The 27324-nt window shown below is 42.7% G+C and overlaps 1 protein-coding gene across 1 annotated transcript in view; it reads right to left on the bottom strand.

Moving 5' to 3' along the window:
* Positions 1 to 27324, bottom strand: part of NPEPPS (aminopeptidase puromycin sensitive) — a 144177-nt gene that overhangs the window by 90018 nt on the left and 26835 nt on the right. Inside the window, exon 2 of the mRNA XM_063458839.1 lies at positions 17090 to 17174. Coding sequence (XP_063314909.1) covers positions 17090 to 17174 — 85 coding nt within the window. The remainder of the gene's footprint in view (positions 1 to 17089; positions 17175 to 27324) is intronic.

Genomic DNA, 27324 nt, shown 5'->3' with positions numbered 1-27324 from the left:
AATGCCCCACTACCCACCTAACAGCCCCCTACCCACTTACTGACCCCCTACTCACTATATTGCGCCCCTACTCACTATAATGCCCCCCTACCCACTATAATGCCCCCCTACCCACTATAATGCCCCACTACCCACCTAACAGCCCCCTACCCACTATAATGCCCCTACCCACTATAATGCCCCCCTACATACCTCACAGCCCCTCTACCCACCTCACAGCCCCCACACCCACCTCACAGCCCCCCTCCCCACCTCACAGCCCCCCTCCCAACCTCACAGCCCCCCTCCCAACCTCACAGCCCCCCTACCCACCTCACAGCCCCCCTACCCACCTCACAGCCCCCCTACCCACCTCACAGCCCCCCTACCCACCTCACAGCCCCCCTACCCACCTCACAGCCCCCCTACCCACCTCACAGCCCCCCTACCCACTATGCAGCCCCCTACCCACTATGCAGCCCCCTACCCACTATAGAGCCTCCCTACCCCCCCCTTACAGCCCCCTACCCACTATAGAGCCCCCCTACTCACCTCACAGCTCCCCTACCCACTATACTGTCCCCTACCCACCTCACAGCCCCCCTACCCACTATGCAGCCCCCCTACCCACCTCACAGCCCCCTACCCACTATAGAGCCTCCCTACCCCCCTTACAGTCCCCTACCCACTATAGAGCCCCCCTACCCACCTCACAGCTCCCCTACCCACTATACTGCCCCCTACTCACCTCACAGCTCCCCTACCACTATACTGCCCCCTACCCACCTCACAGTTCCCCTACCCACTATACAGCCCCCCTATTCACCTCACAGTCCCCCTACCCACTATACTGCCCCCCTACCCACCTCACAGCTCCCCTACCCACTATACTGCCCCCTACCAGCTATAGAGCCCCCTACCCACCTCACAGCCTCCCTACCCACCTCACAGCCCCCCTACCCACTATAGAGCCCCCCTACCCACTATAGAGCCCCCCTACCCACTATAGAGCCCCCTACCCACTATAGAGCCCCCTACCCACAATAGAGCCCCCCTACCCACAATAGAGCCCCCCTACCCACCTCACAGCTCCCCTACGCACTATACTGCCCCCCTATTCACCTCACAGTCCCCCATCCACCTCACAGTCCCCCATCCACCACAGTCCCCCAATCCACCTCACAGTCCCCCAATCCACCTCACAGTCCCCCAATCCACCTCACAGTCCCCCAATCCACCTCACAGTCCCCCAATCCACCTCACAGTCCCCCTATCCACCTCACAGTCCCCCTATCCACCTCACAGTCCCCCTATCCACCTCACAGTCCCCCTATCCACCTCACAGTCCCCCTATCCACCTCACAGTCCCCCTATCCACCTCACAGTCCCCCTATCCACCTCACAGTCCCCCTATCCACCTCACAGTCCCCCTATCCACCTCACAGTCCCCCTATCCACCTCACAGTCCCCCTATCCACCTCACAGTCCCCCTATCCACCTCACAGTCCCCCTATCCACCTCACAGTCCCCCTATCCACCTCACAGTCCCCCTATCCACCTCACAGTCCCCCTATCCACCTCACAGTCCCCCTATCCACCTCACAGTCCCCCTATCCACCTCACAGTCCCCCTATCCACCTCACAGTCCCCCTATCCACCTCACAGTCCCCCTATCCACCTCACAGTCCCCCTATCCACCTCACAGTCCCCCTATCCACCTCACAGTCCCCCTATCCACCTCACAGTCCCCCTATCCACCTCACAGTCCCCCTATCCACCTCACAGTCCCCCTATCCACCTCACAGTCCCCCTATCCACCTCACAGTCCCCCTATCCACCTCACAGTCCCCCTATCCACCTCACAGTCCCCCTATCCACCTCACAGTCCCCCTATCCACCTCACAGTCCCCCTATCCACCTCACAGTCCCCCTATCCACCTCACAGTCCCCCTATCCACCTCACAGTCCCCCTATCCACCTCACAGTCCCCCTATCCACCTCACAGTCCCCCTATCCACCTCACAGTCCCCCTATCCACCTCACAGTCCCCCTATCCACCTCACAGTCCCCCTACCCACCTCACAGTCCCCCTACCCACCTCACAGTCCCCCTACCCACCTCACAGTCCCCCTACCCACCTCACAGTCCCCCTACCCACCTCACAGTCCCCCTACCCACCTCACAGTCCCCCTACCCACCTAACAGTCCCCCTACCCACCATACAGTCCCCCTACCCACCATACAGTCCCCCTACCCACCATACAGAACCCCTACCCACCATACAGAACCCCTACCCACCATACAGAACCCCTACCCACCATACAGAACCCCTACCCACCATACAGAACCCCTACCCACCATACAGAACCCCTACCCACCATACAGAACCCCTACCCACCATACAGAACCCCTACCCACCATACAGAACCCCTACCCACCATACAGAACCCCTACCCACCATACAGAACCCCTACCCACCATACAGAACCCCTACCCACCATACAGAACCCCTACCCACCATACAGAACCCCTACCCACCATACAGAACCCCTACCCACCATACAGAACCCCTACCCAGCTTACAGAACACCTACCCACCTTACAGCCCCCCCATCCACCTTACGAAAATCGAACCAGATAATATTTAGTCTCGCAGCATCAACCTCAAGGACCTCATTAATCACTAGTAAAGGTAATTTCAATTTACTTTATTGTTTTCTCATTAAACTTTATAAAGTTAAAAAAAACATTATAAACATGGATAAAGTAGAAATAAAAAGATAAATGTACATACATTTATTTTATTTTTAAAAACACCCTCCTTTCTAAAAAATATTCCGCACTTGCGCGAAAACTGGTGGGCGGTAAGGAAATTTTTCCATCAAGAAAGATGCATTAGTGGGCGGTAGGTAGAAAAAGGTTGACTACCCCTGGTATAAACAGTCAGAACTACAGCTGGCTGCTTGATAAATGTTGCATATGATCTTCTGAAGCTCTAAGGAACATTTGGAAACCTGACTGCGTGCAAAAAAGGTACTGCTCAGAGAGAGCCCTGGCAGCACTCATCACGGAGCCAAGTCCGGCAGTGCAGACCTCATTGCCTGAGAACTAAGTCCTGTTAAATGATGCATAGTGGTGGGCAGCTACAAAGTCAAATCAGAATCTCTTTGCTCATTGCAAAGACTGTTAGGCCCTGAGAACTTAGCTCAGTGATGAGCGCTGCCAGGGCTCTCACTGCGCAGTAGTGGAAGCAGGGAAAGTATAAAAGCAGACCCTAGGTAAGAAGTCAATATCTTATTTTTGTTAAATGTACTTGCTTTTTTCTTTTCTCTTTCTTTTCAGACAGTGAGATGTTCTTATATATTTATTACTATTGGTCATGGAAGCAGGGGGTCGTATCTCCACCATTTAAACGGGAACAAGGAGTGCAGTGTAAACTAGATACAATGGAGGGTTATTTCTGATTTGTCTAAATGGATTACACAAGTTTACTGTATTCTCCATAAATGCCATCGGCCTTAATATTCTGCAGAAACGCAGATTAGCATTTCAACAACTGAACCTCAGCAAGGCATCAATTGCATGTTTTCAGGAAACCCATTTTTCAAGTACTAACCCACCAAAATTTGATTCTACTAAATATCCACTTGCCTTTCATGCATACTCACCCAATAAGACTAAAGGAGTCTGACTGGGTATTTCAATGTGAAAAAGAGTATAAGGATATAGAGGGAAGAATATTAGTCTTGGTGAAATACTTAATGTAAAATTTACAGTAGGGAACATTTATGCTCCCAATTCAAACCAATATGATTTAAGAAAGGCTTTTAGGAAGATAGTGGCGATTTAAAAGGGTTTCTGGACCCGGATTTAGATCTGGGAGGGCCATAGTTTCATTACGGAGCGCGGCTTTGAGCAGAAAAATTAGTGATCTTTTGCAAACCTTCGACCTGTACAATATTTGACGGTCACTCTACCCCGCTACTAGGAACTACACTTACTATTCGAAACTTCACAACCAGTATTCGCAAATTGATATGTCTTATAAATAGAATTCCTTATGAATTCTTATAGAATTCCTTAAAAACATTAGTGGAGGTCAATATCTTGCCTATAATCTGGTCTGATCACTCTCCTATAATGATTACATTTTCTAGTCTCTATCCGACAAGAGATAGAGGCTCTTGGCGCTTAAATGAGTAATTACTGGCGACTGACCAGTATAGAGAAAAAATGTAGAACCACTATAATGAAATTCTTCGAGGATAATCCTTACCAGTAAACAAATGTCTTCACTACGTGGCTTGCCCATAAGGCAGTTATACGGGGACTTTTAATAAAACAAGGATCCCATCTAAAACGTAAAATCATAGACAAAAGAAACAATTTGATTGCTGATCTAAAGAAGAGAAGAGGATCAACGTAAATTACAACCGAATGTTACGAGCAAGGAATCACTCCAGAAGTTAAGATTATAGGTTGAAACTCAACAACTTCAACAAGTTTAAAGGGCATTATGAAAATTCAAATATGATTATCATATAGACAGGGGAATAGATAAGGTAAATACTTGGTCTCACAATTAAAACATAAGGCTTCCCAGATTAAAATAAACTATATACTTACAAAAACTAAAATTAAACTGACTAATCCTACAATGATTGTCAATGAGTTCGCCTCATTTTACGAAACTCTACAATTTGAACCTACAAACCAGAAAAATATCTGATTTCCTAGACGGGGTAGAGTTGCCTCAGTGGTCTTGTGAGCAAGTAGAAGATTTAGATAGGCCCCATACAACTGAGGAGATCCTTCAGGTATTAAAGGAAACTCACATAAAAACGCCAGGACTAGACTGCTTTTCTACTCATTATTACACCAAATTTGCTGATCTTTTAATAGCGCATTTGACAGCACTCTAATATTATTCTGGAGTCGGGTTATCTACCCCCAGAAATGTTGCAGGCAACTATGATCAAACACCCCAATCAGGAAAACCACCGATAATATGCGCAAATTACCGTCAGATAGCATTATTAAACACTGATATAAAACTATTTGCAAAAGCAATGGCGAATAGAGTAAGACCTCTTTTGTTCACTTTAGTATCCCCTGAACAGGCAGGTTTGTCCCAGGGCAACAGGTTGAGGACAATACGCAAAGAGTGCTAAATCTTTTTGAACTTTTTGAACAATAGGCCTGGCCTTGCTCTTGCTTTAGACGCAGAGAAGGCCTTTGATCGTCTTCACTGGGGATATATGACTGCGGTCCTTAAAAATACTCCTTCTGATGCAAATTCTTGCAGGGGTTACCGTCTTTATATTCTGTACCATCAGCTAGGGCAGGGGTAGGCAACCTATGGCACTAGTGCCATGCACGGCACTTGAGGTGTCTTTCCACGGCACTCAAGGCTGCTAGAGCCAAACAGGCTGTGGCCTATCAGGAGTCTCAGTGAAACTTCAGGTATCTGCTAATACAAAAAGGTGGTGAAAGAAAATCATCAATTTATGCATTGCAGAACGTAGAGGAAGTGATCTCAGATCAGTTCCTCCCAGCACTTTTGAATGGAAATCCATTCTCTAGTAGAGCAGCCTGCAGCTGCTGTTGCAGCTCCGGTCCTTGACCTGTACCTGGCCAGCCTGGTCGCCACTGGAACCCAGGGAAGCCATCCACACTGCTAGATATACACAGACCTGCAGAATAAGCCTCCCCTCATACAAATAATATGGACAGCCGACACACAAACATACACACAATCCCCACAAACGCAACACCACTAACAATTCAAATACATGCACACAATCCCACATGCAGCCTCTCACATGCAATACCACAAACAGCCCCCACACACTACCAAACACACAATGTGACATTTCCATCCACACACTATTCCACAAGCAGCCCTCATACACACCTCACATTCATATGTATCATATACGATACCATAAACTACTAATGAACATATACAATATAATAGCTCATATACACAGAAATACAACGATACAAAGCAATTATAGTAAAAATAACACAAGCAGAATACGGCAGCATACACACCTCAATTTAAAAAAATAGGACCTGCACGCTACGAGACATCACAATCCTATATCGGCACAGTGCTGCTTAAAGGTTGCCTACCCCTGAGCTAGGGTATTGAATGCAGGTTTTTTTAGCTCTGAATTTTATACTTACAAACGTCATGAGGTAGGGTTGCCCCATCGCCCTTGATCTTTATTTTAGTATTAGAACCTTTGATTTACCGGATTAACATGATAAGGACATAGAGGGACTGGTATCGCTACCGATAGGCATGTATGCCACTCGGCAGAGCTTGTAATACCGCACACGTGACCTGTCTCTAGCAAAGGGGAGTCGGGGGGTATAAAAAGAGTAATACAGTTAATAGGGAAGGAAGGGATTTGTAGATTTACAGATTACATTTGCATTACAAAATAAAGGATTGTTCACATACCTTCGTATAACACATATTTTAGAGAAGGACAAATCAGTAGGGGAGGAGGTAAATAAGCTTAAGGTGCTACAAAAAGTTACGGTCAATCAACCAACCTGTTAAATTAGGTACATTACAGTAAAAAGTGAAAAAGAACTTGACTGAGTTGGAACCAAGTAGATGGCAACGGCAATGGTGTGGGTGCAAAGGGCCACCCATTGCCTACACCACATAGAATCAGCTTACAAGTTGTGAATGAGGTGGTATCTTACACCCCAACGCCTAGCACATATATATCCTGGGGATATTCCGAAGTGCTGGCGATGTGGTGGGGAGACAGGCACCTTAAGTCATTTTTTGGCATTGTTCAGTATTAAAAAAAAAAACTTTTGGTTCTACAACATTGTTGCTTCCCCTTTGTCCAGAGATTTATTTGCTTCATATGTTGCCTACAACATTTCCGAAACATGCTGCTACATTAGCTGTGCATATCTCATTTCTCATTGGCAGCAAAGACATGCATAGCGAGACTTTGGAAAACTCCTAATAGACCTGATATTAGGTTAGTCAGAGAAAATAAACCGTACCAAAAAATATGAGGAAATTGCACATAAAATTTTGGGTACTATGGGCAAATTTACCAAAGCATGAGGAGATACAGAATAGGTGACTCCGATTGTATTTAGAACATCTCATGGAACTTTATTATTTTTTGTTTGGTTGTATGTTTGTGTTCACTTTTTAGTGTCTAACAGCTTAACATTAAATAGTGATACTGCATCAGGGAACCAGTTTTTGTATTTTTTTCAATGTCTCGTTTTTATTGAAAAAGTTTCTGTTGCACAAAACAGGAGTACAGCGAGATTATAACATAGGATACACTATAAAAACATGTATACGGTACAGTAGTGTGTTCACCAATACATCATAGAGTATCTCAATTGCCTTCTACTACTATCTGCATTCTGTCAGTCCGCAGGTGGTTACATCTCTCCAAACCTTCCTTTACAGTTATCACTGTAAGCAATACTGTACATACTGTATTTATACCCTGGGTGAGAACCAGTTAATAGAATATCGCAGAGCGCAATATCTCCACTACCATGTAATGTGCTGACACCTCTCTGCATGTGGGGATAGATCGATAGAAATATGATGGCAAGTGCTGAAATCGTGTTCAATTTATCGGTATACACTGCATCATAGCATGCTGGTACAGTGTACACAATTATTCTATCAGTGTTAGGCTGTGAGCAAGGAACGGTTGACAAAACAGAGCTGGAAACTATTCTCAACTGGAGAATTATTCCCACACAAACACAAAAATAAAGCATCGCGCTTACAACAGCAGTAGCTTAGTTTCCAACAGCTGTCTCAACATAGAAATTTGCCTTCTAGCGGATACCAGCAAGGTGATATGTATGTGTTATAGCCCTATTTAGGGTAAATCAGTATGTAGGGGTTTATAAAACACCCCTTCATGTCTCAGAGACCTTTACCTTTGTCTGATACCAGCAAAGTTTATTGTATGTGTAGAAGCCCTATAAAGGGTAAAATGCTTTAACCACTGGTGAAGGCAACCTTGGACATATGGCACAGGGTGGCCACACAGATGGGCCTCTCCTTCTTTCCACCCCCTCTCTACCCACTCACAAACAACCCAGACATCACCCCAGGCATGGACCCACGGGCATTCGCTTGCCAGACACCACTGACACACATTCAAGTGAAACACATGAAAAAGGACAACACAATCAGACCCCTCAGTGACTTCCTAGGCGACACACACATTACCTTCCTACACAGAGTGAAATACGAACAGTTCCTGAAAAATATACCACAGCACCCTGACCTCTACAGGACTTTGACCGTGTTGGAAAGTCTGGGAACGGACCCAGACCCACTCTTACATGCCATCTCCCACCTATACATTCTGCTCCTACACAATAGGAACCTCCCACCACCCTCTTACATGGAGAAAATAGGAAACGATGACGGGAGAAACTTTCACAGTACAACAATGGGTAAAAATATGCAACCTTACACAACACTGCGCACTGGCAATTAAAACTCAGGAGACGGCATACAAATTTTGACTCTGTGGTATAGAACACCGCAAATCTTCACAAAATGTTCCCAGACCTGAGTGACAGGTACTGGCGATGCCACACCGGATAGGGCACATTTCTGCACATATGGTGGGAATGCCCAAAGGTGGTCCCCTATTGGAGAAAGATCAGAGGGTGCTACAAAAGTTCTCAGATAACCAACTTTAACTTTAACCCCTTTAAACCTACCACATACCTCCTACATCACACTACGAACCAGACAGCCAACTAAGAAATCCCTGACTATACGGATACTGAACACAGCAAAACATATTTTGCCCCTATACTGGAAGACAGACACACACCCTCCGTTAACCGGGTTTGAGAAAATTTAGGAACTACGTGGACTTGAAATTCACAGCACATGGTTGCTCACAAACGTACAGACATCTGGACACATTGGCTAGTAGAAGCCTACCGCACAGATTTTCAAAGCATGCTGACATATAGGCGACAGGAGGGTGACACTTCGGCTCTGACCCAGACTTAGACGGGAATCTCGGGGTCGCTGGTCCACTCAAGCTGGGAACTGACACTCCTCTGCCCTGGCCCATTGCTTAAGCCCGAATGGCAGGAGACAGAGATGGGAACAAGGGCACACGCAGGAATAAACAAGGCTGAAAATACCGGTGGCTATAAGGCGGACTACCGTGCCTGGGGGTGCAAATCTGGCAGAGAGGCTGGAATTGGAAGCCACACCGCTGCCCTTAATTACATCAATACCCGCACACAGTACACTGACAAGATTCCATTGGATACATCATGACGCTGCCCACGCTACCCAAATATCTGTTATGTTGTTTTGTTTTGTATTATACGCTGGATTGCCACTTCTGAGACATTTAGGATATGTGGAATTGATTGATTGTTTCCTATACCAGTTTGCCTTGCCTATCGAAGCCCTGTGTGGCTGGTAATTTGGACATTCATTTACATGCGTTGGACCTGCGATTCCTACCTCTTTATTGCAAGTTAAACCGTGATGACACGCTCAATGACAAACGATAATAAAAATTAAATTTACAAAAATAAAAAATACAAAATATAGGGTTAACTGAAAGGGTTTATAAAATACCCCTTCCTGTCTTATTGGAGATTCCTGGTTGATGTCAGCAAATCTAAAAGCTAGTGTAGGACTCGCCTTTTGAGGCTTGCCTTGATGTGGCATGTGAGCTTATATTCAAATGGCCATTGGAATAAAACTAAATAGCCTCCATTTCGTTTTAAATGTACATAGGATTCAGGCCAGAGCGCAGGCAACGTTCTCTTTGTTGGAGAATTATTCCGGTTTGGAAATTTTGGCCTTAGTTTCAATCACCGGTTTAGTGAATAACTCTGGGTAATAGCTGACTTGATTATGTGTTTTGCCATTTGAAGTTTACTGCATAACCCACACCGAGTCATTCACGAAGATGAGAGTTGTTGGGAATTCACATACATTTAAACTGCAAGAAAGGAGATTTCGTCTAAGGCAAAGAAAAGGGTTTTTAATTCTTTGTTACAGTATGAACAATAAGAATGTGGAATTCTCTGCCTGAAGAAGTGGTTTTATCAGAGTTTGTACAGATGTATAAACAGCAATTGGATGAATAATTTTATGTGGGGTAACCTCCTACTGATCCAAGGAGAGATCTACCGTATATACTCGAGTATAAGCCGAGTTTTTCAGCACATTTTTTGGCTTATACTCGAGTCAATAGTCTGTATTATGGCAATTTGCATTGCCATAATACAGACAGGGGCTGCAGAGATGTTACTTACCTCTCCTGCAGCTCCTGTCAGCTCCCTTCTCCTCTGAGCCGTCCGTTCAGCACCTCGGTCAGCTCCCAGTGTAAATCTCTCACGAGACTTACAGTGGGAGCTGACAGAAGAGCTGAACGGACGGCGCGGAGGAGGAGGGAGCTGACAGGAGCTGCAGGAGAGGTAAGTACCATCTCTGCCAGCTCCCCTCTCCCCCTCACTGAACTGCCAATGCCACTGGATCACCAGGGAAGGAGAGCCCCCCCTCCCCTGCCATGTATCAAGCAGGGAGGGGGGACGAAAAAAATATAATATAATAATAATAAAAAAAATAATTCAATTTAATAATAAGAAATAATAATAAAAAAAATATTAAAATAATTAAAAATAAAAATAAAATTGCCCATCCCCCACGGCTCTGCAACACACACTGCATTCATACACACACACTGCATTCATACACACACACTGCATTCATACACACACACACACGCTGCACTCATACACACTGTAAAATAAGTATTCAATTAATATATTTTTTTTAGGATCTAATTTTATTTAGAAATTTACCAGTAGCTGCTGCATTTCCCACCCTAGTCTTATACTCGAGTCAATAAGTTTTCCCAGTTTTTTGGGGTAAAATTAGGGGCCTCGGCTTATATTCGGGTCGGCTTATACTCGAGTATATACGGAATTGCAAAACTGAAGTCAAGAAGGAATTATTTTTTTTACTAATTTGCTGCCAAATTTGATTTTTTAAAACTTATTTTGGGACAACAACAAAAACAGATGTGAGAGAGGCTTAACTTGATGGACACGTCTTAGCCTGTAACTATGACCTAAATGAGGTGCCTACAGGGTTAAAAAAACAAAAACAAAAAAAAACACAAGAAAAACAACATTTAACCCCTTAAGGATCGGACTGTTTTTGCGATGTACATTTGCGACCAGGCATCTTTTTGACACTTTTGTAGTGTTTGTGTTTAGCTGTAATTTTCCGCTCTCTCATTTACTGTTTCCCATACAAATTATATATTGTTTTTTTCAGGACAAAAGGGGCTTTCTTTACATACTATTATTTATATAATCTCATGTAATTTAATAAAAAAAAAAAAAAATGAAAAAATATGATGAAAAATTGAAAAAAATACATGTTTTTTGACTTTTATGTGAAAAATCTTTTACTCATCTACAAAAGCGAATGAAAAAAACTGCTAAATAGATTCAAAATGTTGTCCTGAGTTTAAAAATACCCAGCGTTTACATGCTTTTTGCATGTTATAGGGCTGTAAGTACAAGTAGGATATTGCGGTTTCAAAACATACATTTTTAAAATGTATCAATAGTGACATTGTAACACTATTATCTGTCATAAATCTCTGAATACCACCCCACATGTACATATTTTTATTAAAGTAGACAACCAAAGGGGTTCAATATGGGGTATGTCCAGACTTTTTTAGTAGCCACTTAGTTGCAAACACTGGCCAAAGTTAGCGTTCATATTTGTTTGTGTGTGAAAAAAGTAAAAAACTAAATTGAACGCTAATTATGGCCAGTGTTTGTGACTAAGTGGTTACTAAAAAAAGACTGGACATACACCATTTGCAATACATTGGGTTGTCTTCTTTTGCAAATGGTAGGCCATCATGGGGGTAATTCTCATTCCTGGGCTACCATACGCTCTCAAAGGCAACGTAACCAACCTGGCCATTTTCAATGTAAAAATATTTGACCCATATATTTGACCCTGTAACTTTCAAAAAGGCTATAAAACCTGTACATGGGGGGTACTGTTATACTCGGGAGACTTTGCTGAACACAAATATTAGTGTTTCAAAACTGGAAAATGTATCGCAACAATTATATCATCAGCAAAAGTGCCGTTTGTGTGTGAAAAATAAAAAAAATAGTAACTTTCACTGACAATATCATCGCTGTGATACGATTTACTGTTTTGAATCACTAATATTTGTGTTCAGCGAAGTCTCCCGAGGAAAACAGTACCCCCCGTGTACAGGTTTTAGGGTGTCGTAGAACGTTACAGGGTAAAATACAGGGATAGCAAATTAAATTCTCTGGACTTTCGGCCTGGGTTGGCAGGCAGGTCCCTAAAATTGCAATCAATAAAATTACTTAATTATGTAAAAATATTACATAAATACACACGTAGAATTTAAATATATATGCATATTTATATATTTGAAGTCTACGTGTATATTTATATAATTATTTATGTAATTTTGTATATGGACATATGTATAGTTCGTATTCTTTTTATTTATTTATATATACATAGATATATATACAATTTCATTCTAAGTGTATTTTGATATAAATATATATTAATATCAAAATACAGTTAGAATAAAATTTCATATAGATATAATTTTTATTATTATTTTTACATTTTTTAATTTAATTTACCGTATATACTCGAGTATAAGCCGACCCGAATATAAACCGAGGCCCCTAATTTTACCCCAAAAAACTGGGAAAACGTATTGACTCGAGTATAAGACTAGGGTGGGAAATGCAGTAGCTACTGGTAAATTTCTAAATAAAATTAGATCCTAAAAAATTTATATTAATTTAATATTTATTTACAGTGTGTTTGTATGAGTGCAGCGTATGTGTGTGTGTGTGTATGAGTGCAGCGTGTGTGTGTGTATGAGTGCAGCGTGTGTGTGTGTGTATGAGTGCAGCGTGTGTGTGTGTGTATGAGTGCAGCGTGTGTGTGTGTGTATGAGTGCAGCGTGTGTGTGTGTGTGTGTGTATGAGTGCAGCGTGTGTGTGTGTGTGTGTGTATGAGTGCAGCGTGTGTGTGTGTGTATGAGTGCAGCGTGTGTGTGTGTATGAGTGCAGCGTGTGTGTGTGTGTATGAGTGCAGCGTGTGTGTGTGTGTATGAGTGCAGCGTGTGTGTGTGTGTATGAGTGCAGCGTGTGTGTGTGTGTATGAGTGCAGCGTGTGTGTGTGTGTATGAGTGCAGCGTGTGTGTGTGTGTATGAGTGCAGCGTGTGTGTGTATGAGTGCAGCGTGTGTGTGTGTGTGTATGAGTGCAGCGTGTGTGTGTGTGTATGAGTGCAGCGTGTGTGTGTGTATGAGTGCAGCGTGTGTGTATGTATGAGTGCAGCGTGTGTGTGTATGTATGAGTGCAGCGTGTGTGTATGTATGAGTGCAGCGTGTGTGTATGTATGAGTGCAGCGTGTGTGTATGTATGAGTGCAGCGTGTGTGTATGTATGAGTGCAGCGCGTGTGTATGTATGAGTGCAGCGCCTGTGTATGTATGAGTGCAGCGCCTGTGTATGTATGAGTGCAGCGTGTGTATGTATGAGTGCAGCGTGTGTATGTATGAGTGCAGCGTGTGTATGTATGAGTGCAGCGTGTGTATGTATGAGTGCAGCGTGTGTATGTATGAGTGCAGCGTGTGTATGTATGAGTGCAGCGTGTGTATGTATGAGTGCAGCGTGTGTATGTATGAGTGCAGCGTGTGTATGTATGAGTGCAGCGTGTGTATGTATGAGTGCAGCGTGTGTATGTATGAGTGCAGCGTGTGTGTGTGTGTGTGTGTGTGTGTGTGTGTGTGTGTGTGTGTAGCTGAGCCTTGGTGGGGGGTGGGCAATTTTATTATTTGTTTTTTTTAATTATTGTAATAATTTTTTATTATTATTATTTTTTATTATTATTATTTTTTTATTTAACCCCTTAAGGACCGGACTTTTTTTGCGATGTTGTACATTTGCGACCAGGCATCTTTTTGACACTTTTGTGGTGTTTGTGTTTAGCTGTAATTTTCCGCTCTCTCATTTACTGTTCCCATACAAATTATATATTGTTTTTTTCAGGACAAAAGGGGCTTTCTTTACATACCATTATTTATATAATCTCATGTAATTTAATTTTTAAAAAAATGAAAAAATATGATGAAAAATTGAAAAAAATACACGTTTTTTGAATTTTATGTGAAAAATCTTTTACTCATCTACAAAAGCGAATGAAAAAAACTGCTAAATAGATTCAAAATGTTGTCCTGAGTTCAAAAATACCCAGTGTTTACATGCTTTTTGCCATTTTTTTGCATGTTATAGGGCTATAAGTACAAGTAGGATATTGCGGTTTCAAAACATACATTTTTAAAATGTATCAATAGTGACATTGTAACACTATTATCTGTCATAAATTGCTAAATAACACCCCACATGTACATATTTTTTTAAAAGTAGACAACCCAGGGTATTCAATATGGGGTATGTCCAGACTTTTTTAGTAGCCACTTAGTCGCAAACACTGGCCAAAGTTAGCGTTCATATTTGTTTGTGTGTGAAAAAAGTAAAAAACTAAATTGAACGCTAATTTTGGCCAGTGTTTGTGACTAAGTGGTTACTAAAAAAGACTGGACATACCCCATTTGCAATACCTTGGGTTGTCTTCTTTTGCAAATGGTATGCCATCATGGGGGTAATTCTCATTCCTGGGCTTCCATACGCTCTCAAAGGCAACGTAACCAACCTGGCCATTTTCAATGTAAAAATATTTGACCCTGTAACTTTCAAAAACGCTATAAAACCTGTACATGGGGGGTCCTGTTCTACTCAGGAGACTTTGCTGAACACAAATATTAGTGTTTCAAAACTGGAAAATGTATCACAACAATTATATCATCAGTAAAAGTGCTGTTTGTGTGTGAAAAATGCAAAAAAGTCACTTTCACTGACAATATCATCGCTATGATATGTTTTACTGTTTTGAATCACTAATATTTGTGTTCAGCGAAGTCTCCCGAGTAAAACAGTACCCCCATGTACAGGTTTTAGGGTGTTATAGAACGTTACAGGGTAAAATACAGTGATAGCAAATTAAATTCTCTGGACTTTCGGCCTGGGTTGGCAGGCAGGTCCCTTAAATTGCAATCAATAAAATAACTTAATTATGTAAAAATATTACATAAATACGCACGTAGAATTTAAATATATATGCATATTTATATATTTGAAGTCTACGTGTATATTTATATAATTATTTATGTAATTTTGTATATGGACATATGAATAGTTCGCATTCTTTTTATTTATATATATATACATAGATATATATACAATTTCATTCTAAGTGTATTTTGATATAAATATATATATTAATATCAAAATACAGTTAGAATAAAATTTCGTATAGATATATAATTTTTTTTAATTTTTATTATTATTTTTAATTTAATTTAAATTATTTATTATTTGTATTTTATAATAATATATATATACAATATATATAGTTATTATATATATATTATATATACACGTGTGTAAATTAATTATAAGTGTATTTTTATATTAATAGATGTACATATTAATATAAAAATACACTTAGCATGACATTATATATATATATGATATATAGACATATATTATATAGGTATAATATATGTCTATATATCATATATATACACATATATAATAATATTTTTTTTTTATTAACTTTCACTTTAAATTTTTTTTTTTATTTTACAGTTGCAGGGAGACTGCCTGTCAGCACAGACAGTCCCCCTGCAGGCAGAGACTAGGACACCTATTGTGACCCTGTTGGGCGATCACATGGCCACAGGGGTCCTAAACCGCCATGGGGAGACTGTCTGGGCTGCAGGCAGTCTCCCCACACTGGGAGCACCGCCGATCGCCGCCGGGGGAACGACGGCGATCGGGTAAGTACATTGGACGGTTAGGACGGTTCAGGACCGTCACCGGTCGGCAACGCAAAAATGCCGATGACGGTCCTGAACCGTCCTCCGTCCTTAAGGGGTTAATTATTATTTATTTTATTTTATTTATTTTTTCGTCCCCCCTCCCTGCTTGATACATGGCAGGGAAGGGGGCTCTCCTTCCCTGGTGGTCCAGTGGCATTGGTAGTTCAGTGGGGGGGAGGGGGGCTGGCAGAGAGCACTTACCTCTCCTGCAGCTCCCTCCTCCTCCGCACCGGTCCGTGCAGCTCCTCTGTCAGCTCACACTGTAAGTCTCGCGAGAGCCGCACTATGACCCCGCGGCTCTCGCGAGACTTACACTGGGAGCTGACCGAGGTGCTGATGGACCAGCGCGGAGGAGGAGAGAGCTGACAGGAGCTGCAGGAGAGGTAAGTAAGCGCTCTGCAGCCCCCACAGCCCCCAGTCTGTATTATGGCAATGTAAATTGCCATAATACAGACATTGACTCGAGTATAAGCAGAGCTGGGGGTTTTCAGCACAAAAAATGTGCTGAAAAACTCGGCTTATACTCGAGTATATACGGTAAATTACTTATTATTTGTATTTTATAATTATATATATATATATATATATATATATATATACACACACACGTGTGTAATTTAAAGTGTATTTTTATATTAATATATGTACATATTTACACAAGCAGGGAGACTGTGACCATGTGGTCGCCCTGTTGAGCGATCACATGGCCACAGGGGTCCTAATCTGCCATGGGGAGACTGTCTGGGCTGCAGGCAGTCTCCCCACACCGGGACCAACGCCGATCGCCGCCGGGGGAACAACGGCGATCGGGTAAGTAACTAAGACCGTTAGGACGGTTCAGGACCGTCAGCGGTCGGCAATGCAAAAATGTCGATGACGGTCCTGAACCGTCCTCGGCCCTTAAGGGGTTAAAGAAATGTTTTTAAATGAAGTAACCATTTACGTTAGAACATTTCTGCAGGCAGCATCAACCAAGTGACAACCTCTTAAATACAAAAAAAAAGTTGTAGGACAGGTGCTGTAGCAAACTGGGAGAGGATTGGCCCTTACGAACCACCTCCGTAGCCTATTCTTACCTTCATCTCCATCTGGAGCATAAGAGGCAGTGATAATATCAATGTCTGCACAGTTCATAACAATCTGGTTGGTGGCATTTTTCACCTAAGGGAGAGAAGGGGAAAAAAAAGTTAGCAAAACATCTTACATAATCTGTAATTTTCACACATTTAGACAGGGGAGCTGAAGGGAGCTGCTGGAAAGGTAAATAAGCACTTGCTGCTGGGCCCCCACTGTACGTTCCATGCCACCGGACGACCAAGGAATACTATATCCCCTCTCCCTGGTAAGAAGCAGGGAGGGGAGACTTAAAAAAAAAATATATAAATAAAACAATTATATATATGCAAACACTGCATTCACTATGCACACACACACACACTGCACTCACTACACAAACACTCACTGCATTCACTATACACACACTACACAAACACGCACTGCATTCACTATACACACACTACACAAACACTCACTGCATTCACTATACACACTACACAAACACTCACTGCATTCACTATACACACTACACAAACACTCTCTGCATTCACTATACACACTACACAAACACTCTGCATTCACTATACACACTACACAAACACGCACTGCATTCACTATACACACACTACACAAACACTCACTGCATTCACTATACACACACTACACAAACACTCACTGCATTCACTATACACACTACACAAACACTCTCTGCATTCACTATACACACTACACAAACACTCTCTGCATTCACTATACACACTACACAAACACTCTCTGCATTCACTATACACACTACACAAACACTCTCTGCATTCACTATACACACTACACAAACACTCTCTGCATTCACTATACACACTACACAAACACTCTCTGCATTCACTATACACACTACACAAACACTCTCTGCATTCACTATACACACTACACAAACACTCTCTGCATTCACTATACACACTACACAAACACTCTCTGCATTCACTATACACACTACACAAACACTCTCTGCATTCACTATACACACTACACAAACACGCACTGCATTCACTATACACACACTACACAAACACTCACTGCATTCACTATACACACACTACACAAACACTCTCTGCATTCACTATACACACTACACAAACACTCTCTGCATTCACTATACACACTACACAAACACTCTCTGCATTCACTATACACACTACACAAACACTCTCTGCATTCACTATACACACTACACAAACACTCTCTGCATTCACTATACACACTACACAAACACTCTCTGCATTTACTATACACACTACACAAACACTCTCTGCATTTACTATACACACTACACAAACACTCTGCATTCACTATATACACACACACTACATCCACACTACACAAACAGGTCCCCCCTGTCTAAACACACTGCATCCACTACATGTGGCATGTATATTTTGTGCATTTACCTTTAGAAATAGTTTATTTTTTCAAAATAGTAAATGTACAGAATATCGGCAAGTTTTCAGCTATCGGCCTGAAAGTTCAGATTATCGGCTCCAGAAAAAAAAAAAAATCAATATCGGTCGATCCCTAAACCCTGCCCTACTCCTTCCCCTAAATGTAAAGTAACCCACTGATAATACACACTTAGTGTAATTCTGAATGAGCCTTGTCCCCAACTGGGAAGCTAGCAAACCCCAACACCTTTCAGCTGGGGATGTGCTAGACCCTGGAGGGTTTACCCTGAGCAGCCTACAAGCTACAAAAACAAAAACAAAAAAAGTCTATTTAGCGGTTGCAAAGCTGGAAGCCAGTGCTGCAAACAGCTCATCTAAAAGTCTGGGACCATTAAAAATTGCCCCAACAGAGAGGGAAGAAAAACAATATTTTAACATGCAAAAAATACAGTATACTAAAGGGACACTATAGTCACCAAACAAGTTTAGCTTAATGAAGCAGTTTTGGTGAATAGATTGCAGTCTCACTGGAAAAAATGATTAATTTTCAATCAGATGTAACTTACTTGAGTTTTTTTGTTTTTTTTCTCCTGTAAATTGAACTTTATCATACATAGGAGGGTCATGCATCTGCAGTCTCACTGCTCAAGTCTCTGCCATTTAGGAATGACATCACTGATTATGCAGCCCTAGTCACACCTCCCTAAACACTTCCTGCAAGTCATCTAATCATCTAATGTTACACTTCCTTTATTGCAAATTCTATTTAATTTAGAATGTCTTATCTCACGCTCTGCTAATAGCTTGCTACACCCTGCAGATGCATGACCCTCCTATGTATGATAAATTTCAATTTACAGGAGAAAAAAAAAGAAAAAAAAAACTCAAGTAAGTTACATCTGATTGAAAATTAATCCAGTTTTTTCATGCAGACTGCCAATCACTGCCAGGGGTGGTGTGGCTATGGCTGCATAAAAATAAATAAATCAAAAGTGATTTTACTGCTAAATGGCAGTGAATTCAGCTGTGAAACGTCAGAGGTATGATCTGTACACAAACAGCATCATGAAGTTAAAGTTTGTTTGGTGAAGATAGTGTCCCTTTAATGAGGCCAGAATCTGTCAAATACATTAAAGTTGTATTGGTGACCGGAGTGTCCTTTTAAAAGTTTTGTAGTGCACCAGATCACTGATAGTTGTGTTGCTACGTACCCTCTAGCGCCACTGTAGTCTTTAACCCCTTCCCGCCGAATGACGGACCTGGTCCGTCATGCGGTAAAGTTAACTCCAGATCGCAGCGATTGCGGGGTTAACACTCCTTCGGTCTGCCTCTACATTAGAGGCAGACCGGGAGCACCCGATCGCACTGCCCCTGCAGCAGTGATTGCTCTGACAGGACTCACAAATCCCCCTCCCTCCTCTTACAGGTTCTGTGTGAAGTGCAGGGAGACGGATCAGTAATGATCTGCTTCCCTGTAAAAAAATAAAATAAAAATAATAACGTTAGTTTAAAATCCCACCCCCCTTTACCCATTTTAAATAAAAATTAACCCCTTCCCTGCCAACTTATCAATGACTACAGTGATCAATTGGCAGAGACTACATTTTACTGTGATCCGATTTTTATTTTTTGTAACCCTCAGGGGTTAATTTTATTTTATTAATTAATTTAAATATATTAAAATTATATATTTAGGGGGCGGAGCTTGAACACTGAAGCGAACGGACGCAAACTAAGAGGGCTCCGAGCCTTAAACAGGGGAAAAAGCGTGAAATACCCCCCTTAACAACCCAATTGACAAGCAACCACCCCAAGAACTAATGGGGAGAAAGGGGAGAAAAACGATACCACACAAGCCCACATCGGGACTTACGATAGGAGAGTTGTGGAGGCAGACACATGGAGCCTCTGACACAATCATGGCGGCTCAGCACGGTGGGTGCTCAGATTTTTCCGAGGACATGTCCGACGAGGAAGAGAGGGGACTATTACAGCCTCCTAACCCACCACAAAAGGCACAGCGCTGCGACAAAGAGAAAGACTCAGAGCCGATCACCATAGTGGTCCTGAAGGCATTATTGGCGGACCTGAAAAACAGCTTCCATGAGGACATCACAGCACTTCGCGTAGATCTGAATGGCCTGACAGGCCACATCTCCAAGCTGGAGAGCTCCTCACAATCCCAGGCACAGGATGTTGCCACAATGCAACACACAATACAAGCCCTGGAAAAGCAAAACCGGCAATACGAACATCGCCTTGCGGAGTTGAGGACGCCAGACGGGCCGCCAACATTAAAATCAGGGGAGTCCGAGAGGACATAGCAGAGGCCGAACTGCCTTATCTAATGCAGCGCATGTTATAAGAAATACTGCCTCGCAGTCAGAAATCAACAATCACCCCAGAGAGGGTCTTCAGAGTCCCTAAACCAACAAACGCTCCGACTACGGCATCGAGAGATGTCATTCTGACCCTCCGCAACAGCGGCCATAAGGTAGCGATCCTGTCAGCCCTCCGAGGCAAGACCCCCTTTCGCCTTGAAAACATGGACCTCACACTCTACACGGACCTGTCCAGTGGCACCCTGGCCTGGCGTAGGTCGCTACGGCCACTCACCTCAATTCTACGTGCCCGCAAGTTTGATTACCGCTGGCGGGCATCCAGGACATTGACGGTCCAACGAGGGTCGAACCTGCACAGCATTCAGGACATCAGTGATGCCCCGGCCTTCCTCCGGCTCCTGGACCTACCTCACGATTTGCTGCCTTTCGATTGGAGTGGCCACCAGGGACAATAACAGCTCCCCTAACCGCACCCATACATGGGACCCAGACCGGGTCGCACCATTCATCCCCCAAAGCTCCACGCCGGACGCATACTCAGCAGTCACGACATAGAGACGCAGAGAAACTCATCTGTCCGGGCCCTGGACCCGCCGCACGGTTTTGTGGGAGATTGACAAGTCTGGAAAGGGTAGTTTTACTGTCACCCAGATGGGACCCTTAGAGGCCTACAGGAGCCAGTGAACTTATAATATTTTACTTTTTTCGGACCTACCTCTTATACATGAGACGTATAGGGACTATACATCTCATGTGTCTTCATCAAGCCACTCAGCGCAACCATGGAGATACCCACAGCCCAACACAGCGGAGGCTCTCTACTGGTCTCCATAGATAACGGTCAAGCCAGCCACGCATAGGAGTTGGTTTATAACCATGTATTGAAAACAAATGTTCAGCTGCCACCCAACTGAGTACATATGACACGTGAATATGCCAGTCTTTTATGTTATGTTTCAAGCTGATGTCCGAAATTTCAATAGATATAATTTCCTAAGCAACACCCTCTAGTCAATATACATGCTCACTGTAGCAATTGCAACCATTTTATAGCACAGTCTCTATAAGAGACGGCAGATATAGAATCCCACACTGCTTGTAATGCACTAGATTTAGCCATGTTGCTCAGATATTATGCTATCACTTTTATGACTACTTGCTAGGACATCACATATTGATCCAGCGGTAACTATCTGATGCCATCTAGTCGATCAAACCTGATATTTTTCTATTATACAGTATCTACGTTTTAAACTTGCGCCCCTCTAGCTTTCTAAACCAAATATGTACACGGTTCTCCCTATATGCCTACACTGTTAAGTGTAATGCTAATGCTTCACTTGCTTCTACTATAGGGGCGTAGCGAGAATGCCCGTGAATATAAGATGCGTCAAACATAAATGTAGTAACCCTACTTAGCTACTTAACCCCGCAAGGTAACTTGGCTTCAAGGCTAAACCCCTCTATTCACCAGCCTCCTGGGCCTAAATGTCCAGCCTAGCTATGCATCGCTGCTGTATCATAGCAACCAGTTAGCCATGCCCATTGTTATATCGGGATTTGTCCTTCTTGGCGATCGCCCCAGTTTCCTTTGTTTTTCGCCTAGTTTCAGATCTCGAGACTAGACTAACCTTACCGGGGCTAAAGTCAGCTCTCTGTGCCCTTGTGAACATAGGGCCATACCCAAGTGCTTACATATTTTGCTTTTTATGGCATTGCCACAACTATATTATGCCCACCTATTATAAAAAAGAAATCAGCGCAGTAACCAAGATATGACCCTGCCAATATTCTGATGTGTATACTATTAAGAACTGTTTATGTACTTTTATATGCCACGCTATGTACCACAAACTGAAGAAATCAAAAACATACCATTAACGGACGCAGTGCAGATAAACCCATATTGTTACTGCCCAGCTACTTCGCATGCATGCCTCCACTAACCCGCTATACGCATATGGTGCATATACCTATCATTGCCAACATTACGCTACATGTTCTGACCACTAGGCACTATGCCACTATGGTTTCTAGAACTCTTACAGCATGCATCCCTAACACGCCTCCCTACTAAGGGACAGGCTACGCAGCTGACCATCATTAACCCTTTTGCGACTGCACTCCATGAGGACACATAAGTCCCAGAGCATATACAGATATCCTGCTATCAGTTTAACTCGTTTGTTTTTGCTACTAGCTAGAGACAGCTGAACCGGCTTATGTTTACCTGCTTAATGTAGACCACGCCTAATATGTAATCCTGTTTTACTTTAACAACTATCACGCTAAACCTGTTATTAATACTTGTGAAAGTTCAATTAACATAAAATGAGGCTGTCATGCATAGGAGACGTTACATTAAGTTATCATGCACCCATCCTGTACAAACAATGTGCATCCCCTCTTCTTCATTCTATACCCCTATTCACGCGTGCCTCAATAAAAGAAAGAATTATATAAAAATATATATATATATATATATATATATATATATATATATATATTTAGCTAGCTGGGATGGGAGGAAGTTAGTGGGGAATTTGGTGTTAGGCTAGCTAAGCGGTAAAAAAAAATAAAAAGTTTTAAAAAAAAGTTTTTTTGTTTTTTTTTTTTAACGTTTAAAAATCCCACCCTCCTTTAACAGGTCCTAATAAGAATTAACCCCTTCCCTGCCAGTTGATCACTACCTACAGTGATCAAAATACAGATCAAAGTATTATACTGCGATCCAGATTTTTTTTAGGGTTAACTTATATTTTTTTAAATGCAGAAAGATAAGTCCTGCGCTCACTCCCATCACCGGGCGGCTGCAAATGACTACAGTACACATTTATATTTTTGTAATCCTCGGGGCTTCAATTTATTTAATTAATTTAAATATTTGAAAATTATATATTTTGCTAGCTGGGGTGGGTGGGAGTTATGGGAAATTACGGTTAGTGCAGCTTACTGCTAGTTAGGGGTTAACGGTAAAAAATGATAAAAATGTTAAATCTGTAAAAAACAGTTTTAAGAAAGTTTTTAAAAAAAAGAAGCAAATTTAAAAAAAAAAAAAAAAAAAAAAAAAACAGGTTTTAAAAAGTAAAAAAAAATACATTTAAAAATGCTTTTTACGGGTGGCAGAGCCTAGCCACAGAAGCAACCGGTCGCAGGATTTCTGAGCTCCGAGCCTTGCAGCCCTAATAATCGGCAAATCTAACCCTAACGGACTCGGAGAAAGCCCCCAGGCCTCTGTTGACCCAATGGGGCGCAAAACAAGCAAAAAAAAGGCAAATACACCCAGAGAGGGACCTACAATCGGGGACCTATGGCGGCAGGCCCAGGGCGCACACGAGCCCAAGATGGCGTCCCTTGTGGATGGCGGGTCGGATTTCTCGGACGACCTTTCTGTGGACACAGAGCTAGATATGCTACCTGCTCTGACCCGACACGCACCGCACAAGCCGGCAGCCCCACGAACAAGCCCGGACTCCGCTCCAGTAACCGCGGCTGTCCTGAGGGACCTCCTTGCAGAACATCACAAGAAAATAGCAGCCGATGTGAAAGCACTGCGAGGAGACTTGCAAGGCCTAACGGGCAGAATCAGCAAACTGGAACATACCTCCCACATGGGAGCTCAGCACATAACCTCACTGCAGCACGCAGTAAAGGAACTACAGTTGCAGAACCGCTCCTTTGAACACCGCCTCGCTGCCCACGAGGATGCCAAGAGGAGAAACAACGTAAAGATAAGGGGTGTCTCGGAAACGGTGGGGGAGGCTGAGGCGCCAAACTTTATTAGGAGTCTTTTGGAAGCCCTACTGACACAACAGAGTGCCAAATCAGTGATAATCACCGGCATTTTCAGAGTGCTTTGACCAGCCAAAGCGCCAGACACAGCCCCAAGAGACCTGGTAGTCCAATTTCAAAACACTACAGATAAGATAGCGGTGATGACGGCTACCAGGGCGAGGCCAACTTACCAGTTTGAGGAGATGTTCTTAACCTTTTTCACGGACTTGTCGGGCAGTACATTAGCGTGGAGACGCTCTCTAAAGCCGCTTACCACTCTCCTGCGGCTGCACAGCATCCGCTACCAATGGCGCCCAGCCAGAGCCATCACAGTCTTCCACGGGGAGACCACATACACGATTCAGGAGCCAGACGAATGCGACCTGATCCTACCTAAAATGGGACTTCCAGTTGACACACAAAACCGCCAAGTTCAAGATGCCACCCCTAGACTGAGACACCAATGGAATCCGGCAGGAACCCCAGAGTTCGTCCCGCAAACGTCCACACCGAAGTCATATGTCTTGGCTACAACTTTAACAATGGACATTCTTACCAGAGAAAAAGAGAACGTTCTGGACATCTGTGGAGCTCTCCACACTTCTCTAGTGCAAGTTGACTTTCATATTGCCTTGTCTTTTTGTTTTGTTTACTCATTTCTCCGTTTTTATTATAACATAACACTTTGTAGTTGAGCCAGACACACACATCACCCATACTAACCGTAAGAGGAGAGGAGAGACACCCACATCTTTTCAGAATAGGCAACAAATGTCAGTATTTCTTCATCTTACTCTGATGGGTGGCTATCCGGGGTGGCTACCCTCATCTTCTTTACACGCCCCCACGCGAGAACGCTCTTTCCCACGACACTCAGCACACCACTGCCACCGAGCACATCCCATAGTCCGACAGACTCAGCAGGGCAGTGGAGCAGACAACCAGCTCACCTAGGAGCGACAACTCGAGGGACACATAGCACACAAACCTACCTACTCCCTTCTCCATACAGGGAATAACGTGACAGGTCACCTCACCCAGTTGATTCCCACCCTCGCGACTCCACAAGTAGGGAACATCCTTATGGGAGCCAACCTACCCCATAGGCCACTAGTGGGATGCGCGCTCCAGGTACCCCTCCACGGGGGAAACCTGTGACTATGCAGAAGCCGTAATATTCTAAAAACTAGAAGACTACAGCAAACTCCTGCATCAATCCCAAAGTCTATTAGACACAACAACACAAGACATAGCTCAACTAGCCGCATCATCACACGACTTCAACTAACTTAATTCCCAAATAGTCACAGAACTTAGACACTGAGAGCAGCGTTGAGACAAAAACACCACATATGCATGTCACTTCAGCAAATTTAAAAAATGTAAAAACTGTACAGACCCCACAGATGTTATATGGTATATTGTTTGTTGATACCTCATATATCCTGACACCGCCGGTGCAGCATAATGCTTAAATTACTGAACATTTTATGTCTTTACCTTGCATAGACGTAACCTTCTATTGTAATATTGTCTCTACAGTTTTCGTATGTCTCGATAGGGATTCAACGTAGAGAGGCAGCTCACTATAACTAGCCTACCTCTCCCGAAATAAGCTCTCACTCTCTATCAGACAGCAAATCTTTACCCAACATGTTTAGAACAGTTACCGCCAACAAGGATGTTATGCTTTGATCTGATAGACAGGAACGTTGAATTCGTTTATGTCATTATATTATATAAAAATTGTGCTGATCTATCTCCATGCTAACCTACTGTTAACATACTATTATATAAAAATTGTGCTGATCTATCTCCATGCTAACCTACTGTTATATACTTGTCCACACTGTTGGGGCATGACGAGTCCTCCTGTTTGATTATCATGCACTTCAAAAATAAAGAACTAAAAAAAAAAAAAAAAAAAAAGCTTGTTACCACTGCACCTGGAACAAACTAGAGAAAAAAAATATTATCCCACGCTAAGGTTCAAAATAAGCCTTTTGAATTACCCCGGGGTGTATTCTTTAATAAATAGTATGTGTTTGTGGGGAAGTTTCAATAACCAACCATCTAAACTACTCCAAAATGGAATATGGACACAGCGTAAAACTTCAAAGTTAGAAAAAAACTGAATGGCTGCATCTGCCCCTTCAACATCCACATATGCCTGGCAAAGGTACACACGGGGTTTTGCTGTAATCAAACGACATGGCTGAGCAACATATGTAGTATTATACAGTCGTAACACACATAAGGTTTGCAAAATATACTGTGCAAACTCACCTTGTGTGTCAAAATGGCAGGAAAAAACAAAAACGCTTATTACCACTATACTTGTTGGTACAAGCTAGCGGAAAAATGATCCCACGCCAAGGTTCAAAATATGCCTTTTGAAATACCCTAGGATGTCTTCTTTAAGAAATGGTATGCCTTTATGGTGTAGTTGAAAAATGTAGCCTGCTCAAGTGCTCCAAAGTGGGACCTGAACTTGTCATGTCTCTTTTACAGCACTGTAACTTCACAAAATAGTGTCTAGGTCATACATTGGTAGGTCATACATTGGGCATATTGTTTTATAATTTGGGGATTTTTATGGCAGTGGTACATATTAAGTGTAAGAAATACTCAGCAAAAATGCAACATATATGTAAAAAAGCCATTTTTTTCCTGCCCTCATGACAAATATTGACATAAATATGT

This window comes from Pelobates fuscus, chromosome 6, assembly GCF_036172605.1.
Source record: "Pelobates fuscus isolate aPelFus1 chromosome 6, aPelFus1.pri, whole genome shotgun sequence".
Lineage (NCBI taxonomy): Eukaryota > Metazoa > Chordata > Amphibia > Anura > Pelobatidae > Pelobates > Pelobates fuscus.
Note: the sequence above shows the minus strand (reverse complement) of the source record. Positions and strands in the feature narration are given on the sequence as shown.